This window comes from Pholcus phalangioides, unplaced genomic scaffold (assembly GCF_987345545.1).
Source record: "Pholcus phalangioides strain wild (caught in Gottingen) unplaced genomic scaffold, Ppha-v1.0 ptg000013l_1, whole genome shotgun sequence".
NCBI lineage: Eukaryota > Metazoa > Arthropoda > Arachnida > Araneae > Pholcidae > Pholcus > Pholcus phalangioides.
This window is the reverse complement of record NW_028301606.1, coordinates 20,055,696-20,069,836: the sequence shown is the minus strand read 5'-3', so window position 1 is coordinate 20,069,836 and position 14,141 is coordinate 20,055,696. Positions and strand designations below refer to the sequence as shown.

At 36.3% G+C, this 14,141-nt stretch overlaps 1 protein-coding gene across 1 annotated transcript; it reads right to left on the bottom strand.

Moving 5' to 3' along the window:
* Window positions 1-2,450: 2,450 nt before the first annotated feature.
* On the bottom strand, window positions 2,451-4,818 carry LOC149078742 (phospholipid phosphatase 3-like). Its single transcript, XM_089240844.1, has one exon. It carries the CDS (start codon window positions 4,087-4,089, stop codon window positions 3,295-3,297), a length of 795 nt encoding a protein of 264 aa, XP_089096970.1. The 5' UTR covers window positions 4,090-4,818; the 3' UTR covers window positions 2,451-3,294.
* Window positions 4,819-14,141: the final 9,323 nt, after the last annotated feature.

Here is a 14,141-nt window from a genome sequence, read left to right as displayed (position 1 = left end):
ATTGCATAAAATTTATTAATGGATTCAATTTTAAATTTAAATTATTTCTCACTCATATATGAATACCTACGATTTCCGATCTTTACTTGACTTATGGCCTTCATGACTATATGGTATGCCGGGGTAGTTGATAAATTCTGATATCATCTGCCCACTATTACCAGTAGACTTACATCAATATTTTCCTCGGTTCGACGTGATGCTCTTGATAGAGTTTGGCAACTTCTCTATAGGAGCCCTAACGCACGCTTTGAGGACCACCGCCTCCGTTTGATCGATGATCTTGTAGCCAATCAAATATATTTATGTATGTGCGTCTTATGCCTGTTTTCTGAGAAGAGTTGATGGTACCTATGGGTGATCGTCTTAGATGGTTCTCGATGTCGAAAAATTGTCATACAGAACGGTGATCTCAGCGGAAAAAGTGGGGCAGATTATGAGAAATTAATGTTCATATTTGAGAAATGAGAATTAACAATAAAAAAAAATGAAGCTTTTAGGAATTTTCTGTAGTAGGATTTCCAAACTGTGAGGCACATCTTCCTAGAAAGGCACGAGAACTTTTGAAATCACTCCGCAATGTCTTTTTCCTGGTATTATGAAGGAAACAATGCATGGTGAGGCAAGATGGCAATAAGATTTTGGATACCTGTCTATTTCACAGTATTTCTATCGTAAAGGAACCGACAAATAACTAACAAATATCTTTAGAATTAATTCATTCTTAATCCGAAACCATTCATTATAATGATTATAGAAGAATTATCAAGATGACGCCCATATGGGGGGGGGGGCAGCTGATAGTGCCCCAGATCATATGTCCAAGATTGATCCCAGTATCATTTTTTAGAGGGTAGGTCAATTGCCCTCATGCGGGATCGTTTTTCAGAAGAATGTGTCGATTTGCCTTCAGCTCAATTTCAGAGAAAGACAGGTCGTTTGCACCCCCTCCACCCCCGATTTTTTAACATGGCAGGGGGGTAAACCCCATTTTCTAAATTATTATTAGGTATATTTATCCTTACTCGGACAACAAGCGGAAAATCCTTTTCACACACATCTCTTTTTCCCCTATTGTGATATGCAACAGTTGATGAAAGTACAAAGAACTGGAATGGGGGAGCCTAGGGCCCATGGGCCAGGTATAAGTTCTCGCCTACGCTGGCAATCTATTTATTAAGCCCTGTTTCCTACATTCAAAACAGAAAATAGGCTAAGCTCTATGAAATATGAACCATTTCAATAGGCACCAAGTTCTAAGACGTTATTTCAATGGTGAAGGCTCATTCCACGATTAAAGGGGCAGAAGAAACATCATATTAACCGATATTTCACTATATCCGATTTTTTTTTCAAAGTGGGTGCAAACCATCAAAATAATCAAGTAATCATTTAACTAATCGATAAATTGATTTCTCAAAAATTTATACCAGTAAAATTAGAAAGTAGCATTTAAAGTCAAAGATAAATGACGCTGAAAACCGAAACTAATTTATTCTAGTCAGCAGAATTACCGAAACCGAAACTGAATATGAAAAAAAATTTGCCCACCAGAACAAAATAAGAAAAAAATTATATTAACCGATATTTGAGTGCATCAATTTCCTGTATAACTGAGATTAATTTTTATAAATTTCATTGAAATGATAACTTATAATCTAAAATTCTCCCAAAAAATGGAAATTAGCATATGCTTATAATGTGCAGCAAATCAGACCTTAATGTTTAAGTCAACAGCAGGGGACGTTAGTAGAAACATTTTTCTCTGGGGGGAATTAAATCAACTCATTTTTGATCAAATTGCACATAATTTATATATATATTACTGGTTGCTTCAATAAAATGTTTGATAAATTTTAAAATCGCCCCCCCCCATCACTTACTGTATTTGTATTGTATTTCTGTTTAAATTATTGTATCAATTTCTTTTATTACATCCCTTTCAGACCCTTCATGCACAAATGTATGGGTTGCTTTTCCTTACACATATATATATAATAAAAAATATATATTTTTTACCTCAGGGAGTTAAACTCTGGCTTAAAGGATTTTGTTGAAAAGTTTTGAGTTAGAAATATGATGAATATGAACTTTAGGGGCTTCCATCAGAGAACAGCAATTGAAGTTAAACTTTCGGGAATTTTTAAAATGGCTTCGAGGAGAAAGGGCCTCTGGGAAAAGTACAATTTATTACATAAAATTCAGCAATAAAATTCGAGAAAAAAAATTGCATGTGAAGATGCGTCATCTCTTGCTGAAGAAATTTTAATGAAGTGAATTATTTCTTCGCAGGAAAAAAAATTGAAAATTTCAGAAAAATTTAAATTTGTTGAAATTATTTTTTAACGCATTTTCTGAATATTAAAAATGCAAAAACAACTTGAAAATTTAAAAAAAAATGAATATTTGAAAATGAAAAAAATAAATGAATGGGGTCTGAAACTGATATTGTAAAATTATTTCATTTTGATGATTGATAATTTGCAAAGTAAAGCAAAATACATAAGTTATTCCACGGCTGATCAATAAATATTTGAATTTTGATAGGTATATAAGATCTGTAGAGAATTGTTTAATTGCAACAATCTCAATAAATAAATAACTGATAATTTGATAATGAAATAATTACGAATAATAATAATTATTATAGCACAAGTAGTTTGTCATATTATAAAAAAAAACTCATTAATTTTTGAAATTCTAAAATGTTAATTAGAAAAAGGCAAAAAATAGTATTAAAATATTTTAAAAAATCAAAAATAACAATTTGGATTGTTTTTGATTAACTCGACTAAATCGAAATCAATCGGTTGACAAAAGTCTTTTACAATTGATGTCATTTTATATAAGCATTAATTCTCAATACTTACATCCAAATAATATTACATTTGTCGAACGTGTATAACGATGATAGCTCGCAATTAGTTATTCATTATAGATTATGATTAAATTCACATTTGCTCATCGTTTAAGGTATTTAGGCTTCAGGTATCTACAGTATGACTTCATGCATGGCACATTTTAGTTTCTCAATCTAGCACTAAAATCTAATAATACAGGTCATCACACAAAAATAATTCTGGTGGAATCTCGCGAAAAAAAGCTCAGTAAATAGTAAGAAATTCCAATCAGTTAATGTTCGAACCAACACGATCGGTAGTAAATTGCTGCATGGCGATATGATCGGAGTTGGTGTGTGGTAAAGTAGTAGTCAATTAACGTCACACAACGAGATTATAAGTTCCAGTTATTGGGAATATCTAATAAATTCAGTTGTGTCGGACTTTCGTGGAATCACGACGATTTCACACCGGGATGTTTGAAAATATGTCTGGACAGCAGCAAGTTTATTTGGATAACACCTCCGATGACACCGATGAGCGCACCGGCCATGATGTCCCACCAGAAATGCCGGTGGTCCACGTGTCTCGATATACAACACGTGCACGCCCACGCGAAGAACACCGACACCACGAGGGCTTTCCACAGAAACGACCGTGTCCTCGAGATCCTCAACGGCCTGTCGAGGACATAAGCGGACAGGAAGACGAACGTGAAAGAGGACAGGGAAGCGTGACCGGACGGAAATGACTTGTAAATATCCCGGTCGACCAACCAACTCGGTCCTGATCCGGTACAGCGGTAGTTTGTGACCAGACCCATCGAGCAGTTGAGTCGATCGAAATCCGGTTGACAGGAATACAAGAAGTGTGGACGGAGCTCGCTCACGAAGACCTTGAGGACCTCGGTGAATGCCAAGACGTACACGAAGCCCGCGTAGAAGGTCTTGATGCCCACCGAGAACGGCGTCGGTTTCGGAATCGCCGGATCATGACCACCACAGAGCATCTCGGTCACGTAAACCACAATCCACGCACCTCCTAATAACGTCAGGAACAAAAATCCGGCACTTATACTGTCACCGTGGTAGGCGTGGCTGATGGACGTGTCGTTACAGTGGAATCCTCTCCGCTCCTTACCGACCGGTGAGTAACTCGAGTTGCTCAACACCACGAAAAATATGCACATTGACACTCTGTAGGAAGAGATTCTCTTACTCGTTGACATCAGTATTTCGGTGACACCCATCACGAGAGTTGGGGGGTCGGGTCTCTTAAGACAAAGCAAATAATTGTTTTTTCGGCGAATCTACTTACAGAAATATTTACCGAATTTTATCGTGAGAAGTTTCTTTTTCTTGAGAAAATAAGTAAAAAGAAAAACCGAGAAAGAGAGGCAGAACGGGATCACTGATCGGCAATGACGTCAGTCTTGAGGTCGGACATACTCCCTGAACCGAATCGAGCGAAATAAATTGTTGTTTGTTGTTGCCGAATTGTTATTCAACTTCTGGAACAAATCAAGAGCAGCTATTCTTTTTTGTACGTTATTTTCTTCTCTTGCACCGAATGGCCTCTGTAGAAAGATACCACACCATTCGAGGGGGTCAAGTGTTCAATTTTTAGGAATTGCTTCCTCTTCATACACACTAAATTAATCCGTATCCGTCACATACACACACACGCGAAATGCTTCCAGCTAATCACATAATTATTCTCTAAAAAATGAGAACTTTCACGTATTTTGCTTCTTTTTTTTTCTTCCGCCTGTTATTCATGACTCGTTAATATCAACAGATACGCGCTTATCATTAAACCAACGATGATGTTACAATTCTATCTGATACGAATCGACAAAAAAAAAAAAAAGTCACAGAAACTGCAATGGCATGAAGGGTCCAAAGGCGAATACAATTACACACTCACTCGTTACACACCTACACCAAAAATAATAATATTACATCCAGAGCTCCGCGTCCAACGCGTGCGCATCGTGCGACCGACACTACAAAGACTTTCATTTTATTTGTTCAGGGGGGAAAAAAAACAATGTACAAGTACCACGACAGAACCTAGAAAAAAATATCACTTTTATCTATATCTTCTCTTAATTTTTATTCCATTCGTGACGTCGTCGACGTCGTGTGAGTGACAATCTTCTTCTACCCTCAAATGTGTAAAGGTTATCACGCGTTTCTACGTTATTTATGGTGATTTTCTTCTCTGTATGTCGTAAGGACAGATTTAAAAGATCATACATATACCTTTTTTTTTGTATTTCTTACTCATACACATACACAGTGTATGTCCTGCCCTTCCCATGACCCTGATAAAATAAAAATAAAAATATAAGGAAGAGAGTTTTTAAAAGGAGAGGATAACAAAAACCAGTTTCTTAAAGAACAAGAAGGAAACCCCCGTAAAAACCGTAAAAAAAACGTGATTTTGATTTAGTTTCTTTAGGCCTTGAGGAAATAAGAGTAACGTTAATATGCAATTTTTTTTCCCCCATCCATATTTAATTAAATGAAACCAAAGAGAGAAGAAACCGAATTTTTTTATCATTTTTTTTGGTGGGAAAAAAACGTTCCAAAACGTCCTTGTTGGTATATATTATCTTATCGTCAAGGACGGGTATCTTCTAAGAGATCTTACCTGTGGAAAACTCAATTGTGAGTGAAGTTGTAATTGCGAATCTCATAAATGATATCACCGTGTATATTATAGCGCGTAATTAAGGTGGAGTTGTGAATGTACTGGAATTATAGTGGAGAGTTGCAAGAGTGGCGATGAGATGACAAGAAAGGTTTGTTTATGTATTAAGGTCTTTCATCTCGATTTGTGTGGGGAAAAAAATATGGTAATCATATTCATATTGTGGTTTTGGATGTGTAGATGTGTAAGGTTTATATCTTGAATTCACTTTTTTTTTAATGCTTATGCCGTGATAATGAAATGACTTTGAATCTCGATTGTTATGGCTCGGTGCCTTGTGGTGGCAGGAAAATATTTAATTGCATTTATATGCGTGAATTTCATTGTAGAGAGGAATAATGCCATGTAATTGACAAAATAATGGAATGGCCTAGCGGTTTCTGGCCTTTTTGTGTTTGTGGTATCCTTGAGTGATATTAGAATTTGTTGTTGTATCTCCTAAGTTTTAGGGTATGCTTGTTTGGAGTAATCTAAGGTTGTATTTATATATATGTTCAAGTTGTTTAATGGTACTCCTGGCCCATCTCGTGACGCTATAAAATGCATTATATCTCTACTTTATTTATAGACGCCACTTAAAATGCCGCAGCATCCCCGACTGATCTCGTTACACCCCTAAAACGCCATGACACATTGGTTGGGGGGGGGGGGAGGGAATGAGTGTCATAATTACCACATTGAATATAATGCCATCTTCAAAGTATTTTGCAAAAATCTTGGCCGATCTCGGGGAAAAATAGGTTATCATGTCACCCCCCACCCCCGCTAGATTTCGTGGTACATCGAGACATGGTACTCGAAAATGACCTGACGCCCCCTCCCCGGTCAATAGATTATCCCTGGCACCCTAAAATGCCAATCGCAAGACACCCTAAAATGCCCCAACACCCCTGGTCTACCTCTCTGCACCCGGAAATGTTACGATGCAACTGGCCGATCAACAGGCACCACAAAAATTTCCCGTGACACTGGTCCTATTTTGCTTATACCCTTAAAATGTTAAAATACTCTGACCGATACCTAAAACACCGTGTCACACCTGGTCAATTTCATGACAGCCTTGGTTAGCGTGATATCATTATTCCGAGTTAATCGCTGCTACAAAATTTGGCTAGAGATCGTGTTCATCATCATGCAAATCCAGCATCTTCAAGCTGTTGTTCACGAGCACAGCGATACTCAATGCAATGGAACCCTTGAAAGTGCTCAATGCTTGACCGTGATATTTTTTTCGTTTTCATAAATTTTCTGACCGACAACCGCAATCATGCCATCCCATTCAAGTTGAATTCATACAATGCTTGTCTGAGTTTAATCATGCGAAAATTTTTCTTCTTCTGATGTGTGCTCAGCATAAACGATCTGATGCTGAATCAGACATGAATGGATGAACGCCAGAACTCTGCCGTCGGACGCATCCCGTTGGAGAGACTTCTTCTAAGCCAGTTTCATAGCAGAGTTTGGAACACTTTATTGCTGAGCATTAAGCACGGTGCTCGTGACTTCAAAAAGATCGAAGACCCCTATTTATGTACAGGGTGTCCCATAAATTCGTAAATAGTTCAAAAAGGCATGAAAGCTGGAGGATATTTGAATGCGGTTTGAAAAAAAGTTATTTTAACGAAGGGAGATTTTCTTTGGCACAGGAAGAAAAAATTATCTTAAAGTTTTGCCGATGGAGGACGCTGTGCAAAAGAAAATCACTGGAAATATGCAAATCCGAGTCCTATAAAATGCAGGGTCTGTGATCTACAGCTCATTTCTGAATTTTTTCTGTTGCTGACGTTTACATGAGGTTTTCATTTTGATGTTGAAATTGGTTAAAAAAGCACTATTGAATTTTTCAAACCACAGCCACGAATCGCTGGTTGAAACTTTGCAAACGTTTCGGACACAGAAGAAATTGAAAAATGGTTCAAGTCTAATTACCCAATTTGCTTTCGTGCCGCACCATCTATCAAAAATTGCAACTATTTTTTTCTTTTGGCATACCAAAGAAAATCCACCCGTGAAGATATTTTTGCAAAATATATCAATTCTTTCAATTTTTCTGAATTTCTAAACTATTAACGTATTTACGGGACACCCTGTATATAAATGATTATTTCAAGCTATCAAAGCCGCTAACATCTGATTCGAATTAGTCTCATTTACGATTTATTTCAGTCAAAATACTTCCAAACATATTAATAAAAATTAATTCCAAATAAAAATTATTTCTCATCATAAACGATAATAATAATAAAAACAATAGTAATTATTCACTTTTCTTTTTCGTTCAAATTCCCACAAATTCTTTGGTAATTATTTTATCTATCAATGCCGTATTTTAGAGAACAATGATTCTCAACCTTCGGAAGCCCACGGACCGGTTGATTTCGTTTTTGTGAGTGGAAGGCCCAGTCATATATAATACTGATGGGAGATAAATGACCCTTCACCGTTTGATTTTTACCCATTTAAGTGTAACATCAGCGTCGGAGGAGGGGGGGGGGTGTTTCCGATTTGACTTTTGATGACAAGGATGGATGCTTACGTCATCAACCACCATTTATGAAAATACGAAATATTCTTAATGGCATCTTACTCTGTGCACAAAAAACTAGAAAGACTTTTCGATAGTTTGTGTGGGCACCTGAACTAATATTCTCCCTATCGATAAGTCCTCTATAGAGCCACTTTAGTGATCTCTAACATACCGCGGATCCTTCAACTGATATGGAAATGTGTCCAGGACCGCTCAAGTACTCTAGAAATGCGTTGCACGCCGCTTAAATAGTTGCTCTGGAACCGTGCCGCGTGTCACTTAAGTAATGTAGAATCGCACTGGGTGCCACTTAAGTGACCTAAAAACTGCTATGCCACATGCATTGGCGCACGCAGGGGAAGGGGGGGGGGGTTCTAACCCCTCCTCCCTTGATTTTAATTAAGAAATATATATTTTTTGCATTAAAAAAAATTAATTTTTGATTTTCGGGAGTGCCCGGTGTACGTCTCTGATTCCGCCAATATGCGTTAGAATTCGGGGGGGGGGGGCAGAGCTGATGACGAAATTTTACTGATAATAATACATCAATTCCTTTATTATTTTCTGAAATTTTAAACCATTTACGAATTCATGGGACAACCCCGTAGATAAAATTACTTCTAGCTATTAAAAAGTGCTAACTTCGTATTCGAATTAATTTCATTTCAGTCGAGAAAATACTTCTAAATAAATTGATAAACTAATTCCAATGACAAATTATTAAAAATAAGCACAATTATTGAATTTCTTATTACACAAACAACAATAACAAAAACAAGAGTAATTATTCACTTCTCATTCGAAAATTCCCACAAATTCTTTCTTAATAATTTTATTTATCACAATGCCGTATATATATATATATATATATATATATATATATATATATATATATATATATATATATATATTAGATAGAGGGGAAAAACAGAAGAAAAGGGAAAATGGAATTGAATTTTTTTGTTGGAATTTCTACTCGGCGTTCAATTAGAATGAAAAACGATCCTCGCAGGGGAGTTTATAGCGATTATTTTCAGCTTCGTCAGATTCACAAAATAAAAAACTGGAAAATCGAGATGGAGACGACACGTCCATTTATATACCATATGAAAAAAAATACCAAGAAGAGAAAAGTGGCTCGAACCCGAACACATTGACTAAAAAAATTATTTTTTTGCACGAAGGAGATTAGTAAAAGAAAATTTTGCATAATTACAGTTTAGAGGCCATCTATCTATACGCATCTGCTGTCGTCGTCCTTCCTTATGAAGTAGACAACTCTACCATGAAAAAAAAAGGCGACACATGGAAAAAAAGAAGACAACCATATAACCATTAGATAATAATAAAAGAATAAATAATATTTAAGAAAAACGGACTATGTCTAGACGCGTTTTATTTTAATGGCCCTGAACAACAGACAACAAAACAACAAAAAATGTGATAGTTCAGGTTATTTTTTTGGCTGATCTCCCCCATGCTGAAATACTGTTGTATGTTTCATTATGCATTCAAATATTATACATGTATATGAAATTTCCATAACATGTATCTTCAGGTGGGAAATGAAACTCGTCCGCCAGCTATGGATGCACTTTTTTTTGTCTTTGATGTCTGCGGGCATGTTGTACAGACGTACAGTACAATGAATAATGATCAGTATGGTTCGGAAATGTTGTAATTAGAAAATGACCAATGAAATCGTCTGTGGCAGGGGGGGTGGGTCTTCAACGCATGACCCACGGGCCCTCGAAGCTGTCCCGCCGACGAAAAAACGCTTACACAGTTACATAATTTATAGAAATGCCAAAAAAAAGAAACTCAATAAAGGAATATATTCTAGAATTGGTGACAGAATAATCTCGAAACTACTTTTGGAAGTAATTTCAGTAAAGAAATAATTTCAATTTATGAAAATTAATGAGAACTAATGAGAGAAATTATTTTAGAATTAATGAGAAATAATTTCAGAACTAACGAGAAATAATTTTAGAACTAATGAGAGATAGCTTCAGGACTAATGATAAATAATTTCAAGACTAATGATAAATAATTTCAGGACTAATGAGAGAAATAATTTCAGGACTAATGAGAGAAATAATTTCAGGACTAATGAGAGAAATAATTTAATGTGAAATAGTTTCATTACTAATGAGAGAAGTAATTTAATGATAAATAATTTCAGGACTAATGAGAGAAATAATTTAATGAGAAATAGTTTCATTACTAATGAGAGAAATAATTTAATGAGAAGTAATTAATGAAAATGAGAAATAATTCCATAATTAAAGACCAATAATAATTTTAATTGAGCAGTAACAATAATTTCAGAATTGGTGTAAAAAAATTATTTCGCTATTTATGAAAACTCATTATTGATAAGAAAAAAAATATTTATATAATTATTGGAAGAAATATTTCCATAATAAATAAAGGAAAAGTAACTTCCAAAGAATAAATGAAAATTATTTTCAGTATTTGAAAGAAGTATTTTCAGTATGAATGAAGATTCACGCAGCGGTTCAATCAGAAAAATAATTTCAGAATTAATTTAAATTTTTAATGCTCTTTCTCTCAATCAGAATGAATAAAATTCTCCAATTATACATAGGGGATGTTCAAGTATTACGTCAGTAGATTTTTAGACATTTTTGACCGCCCCTCCTTCATTGTCAACGCATATAGGTATCAGATACTTAAGCGGGGGGGGGGGGGGCACAAGCCCTGCTATGCCCCACCTCGATGATTATAAATAAAAAAAATATTTTTTGATGCCATTTTTAAACCATTATTACAATCCCACTTGCAACATTTTTGAACCATTGTTAAAACTTCACTGTTACTTGCAACTTTTTCTAAATCATTGCTGAAATCTCACTATTATTTGCAACATTTTTTAAACCATTGTTGAAATCTCACTATTACTCACAACAGTTTTTAAACCATTGTCAAAACATCACTTTTACTTGCAACTTTTTATAAATCTACTGTGGCTTGAATCATTGTTGAAACCCGTTGCTGCTTGGATTATTATAAAAAATTCATCATCATTGCAGTGGATCACCGTTGAAAACCCATCATTACAATAGACTTTCGTAAGAGCATTATGGGCAAATTGGTTTTCCTGAATCGTTACCTCGTAAATTCTAGAAAATTTCAACCGGATCTCGTTTTTGTGAGGCCCCAGGGCCGTGCCCGGGTGGGCCCCATGCGCAAAGACTGGTACTGGATATTGTTAAAAACAAATCATTGCAAAAAGGATCATCGTTAAAACCTCGTCATGTATTTTTGAATCACCGTTGAAACCTACTGTTGCCCGTTTCATTGTTGAAAACCTATCATTATACAACTATCATTATACATTCGTCGCTGCATTTCTTGATAAACAACCATCATTGCAATGGATTATATTGGATTTGATTTCTCCGGTTTAAATTGATTTATCAGTTGATAAACGACCCTATAGTTTGACTGTTGATTATATTTTTGTAATTAATAGCGTTCAGAATAGATACGCGTATTTTGAATTAATTGTTGATTTTCTTTATTTGTTGTACGAGTTTCGATATCTGTGAATGGCCAGTTAATTTAGCAACAATAATTAGCCACAGATAAATGAGGAAGAGGGAAATAAATGCCTTATATACACGCCGAATGTTTTGGCCTCGAACGTGAATGGCTAATTACCCGCGTGAATGCTCTTTTGATCAATGAAATCCGCCATCGTAAAGCGTTGCACTTGCTTCCTCCTTTTTTTCCTCCCATTTTATTGGAAACCAGGGTTATCTTAACGCATTGACCCATCCAACCGCGATCTGGGGACCTCCATTTTATAAGGGGGGCTACATGATATTCGGATCTGGTGTTATGATCCTCCGGGATTGTTGAAATTTATTAGCTCAAGCCTATGATGGGGGTGGGGGGGGGGGGCTTCAAAGAAATTATTGGCATGTGGATCCCCGATGCTGTATAGATGCTCTCTTTTTGTAAAAATTTATTACTTTGACAATTGTTAAAAATCCATCGTTCCCATCTTTTCTTGATTCATTATTGAAAAAACCCACCTTTCCTTAATTCATTGTTGAAAACCCAGCGTTGTTTAAATCTTTGTGAAAGACAGTTAATTTGTTGCTTAGATAATTGTTGAAATCTCACTGTTACTTGAATCATTGATGAAAACTGACTGCTGTTTAAGTCATTGTTGAAATCTGACTGCTGCTTGAATCATTGATAAGAACCCATCGCTGCAATGGACCATAATTAAAAACCATTTTGCTAATATCATCGTTGAAACCCCGTAGTTGCTTTTTGATCATTGTTAAAAACCCACTGTTACTTGTAACATTTTCAGTCAATCCTTAAAAACATACTGTTATTTTCAAAATTTTTTAAACTTACTCAGCTGCTTGGACAAATCGTTGAGAAATCCACATCTACATTACTTAGACCATTGATGGAAAATTATCATTGCACAGGATCATTGTTAAAAACCCATCGCCTCCCCAACCCGCTTCCAACCTACCACAGTTTGGGAATCCCTGGTTTAGACCATGAAAATAAGTCGTACAAGCCGGAAAACGTTATTAGCGACAACGTTATAAACGGTATCGACTCTAGTATCTTCATCGGTTTAAAATTAACATAGTGTGATATTGTACATCCAGTAAATTCAAGAAAATCACAATAAGATCAAGATCGCTCAGTAATTCCAAGATCAAGTCAATTTTTGTATGCATGTGTCAGTGTCTGGCTCAAGTAAAGAAAGGTCACAGATCTTCTTGATTCCTTTTTTTTCATTCCCTACCTTGAGAAAGAAGAATAAGATAATAAAAACACAAGAGAAAAACCCTGTCACGGGGAATTTTCTTGAAGGACACGCAACGGCTGTGGTGGCTTTTTCTTGCTTCATTTATATACATTCTCTACGACTACTTGTTCATTCCACCACCTTAACCTCCATATCATCATTTCTTTTACAGAGTAAGTTACTCGGGCTTTTGTTTTTCCTCTGTTATTCTTTTCCCCCTTGACATTTCTCTCTCTTCCCCCTCCCCCCTTGTGTTACAAATCACTCTGACTTTCATCCATATTTCTCTCGTTTCCTTTTTTAATTTACTTACGGTTTTTTTTTCTGGAGAGCTTTCCACCGTTTCACAAGAAAACTAGCAAACTGGTGCATAGAGGTGGATTTAGGCCGGTCGCGTCCACTGGAAGTGACTTGAAGTCATAACAGGAGGTGATCGCCGTCCACTAGAAACGATCTTTTCCGGTGACAGCAGCGGCAGGGGACGACCGAATCCGAATGGTATGGGATCATACACGTCTAGCCTTATCCGCGCAGGCGCAGTACGGTTGTTCGATTTTTTTTTTTCCCCCTGCACCACTCTCTCTGTCGGTTGGTCTCTCTCTCTGCTTTCCCGCGTGAACATTAAAACTGTAAATTTGATAATTGCCGCTCATGGGTTGTGATGATACGAAGGAATCTATTGTAAATAATATTTATTTATTTATTCTCAACACGAATGTCTTTTCCGAGTTTGTGTCTCACTAAGTATGTACTTGATAAATACATGGTCCTCTGGACCCATTTCTCAAACATATTGCAGTTTTTTAACATTTCCTTAAGATTATTTAACGAACACTCTCGTCTGCAAGTGCAGTCGCCAATTCAGTAGCGTGCAATTGTCGCTTTCAGTGACGAGGTAAGGTGCCCCTAGTCTGATTTAAGGTCGGCTGTTGTCGCTCGCGTTGCTTGCCGGGTGTTGTCGCTTCCAGTGAGTGACCAGCCTTATGGTTTTGCTGCCTGTAGGGGGATATACAAATACACTATCCGTCGCCCTTCTCCCAGTCAAGTCTAAATTTTTTTTACCCCTCATTATATAAATTCGCCGCCCTGGATTATAACCCGCTTAGCATCCGCGCACCTGTAAAAACGCTTCTGTCCCTGAGGCCAGCATTACAATTATTATTCGATCGAATGTAACCAATACACTTATTGGTTGTTTCTTTTTTCAAGTTTTGTAGAATATCTTTCATTAAATTTTTATAATGTCTAAAGT

Bases quoted from the DNA above. Each gene is read 5' to 3' on its own strand.
- LOC149078742 (XM_089240844.1), bottom strand. From the start codon at position 4,089: ATGGGTGTCACCGAAATACTGATGTCAACGAGTAAGAGAATCTCTTCC.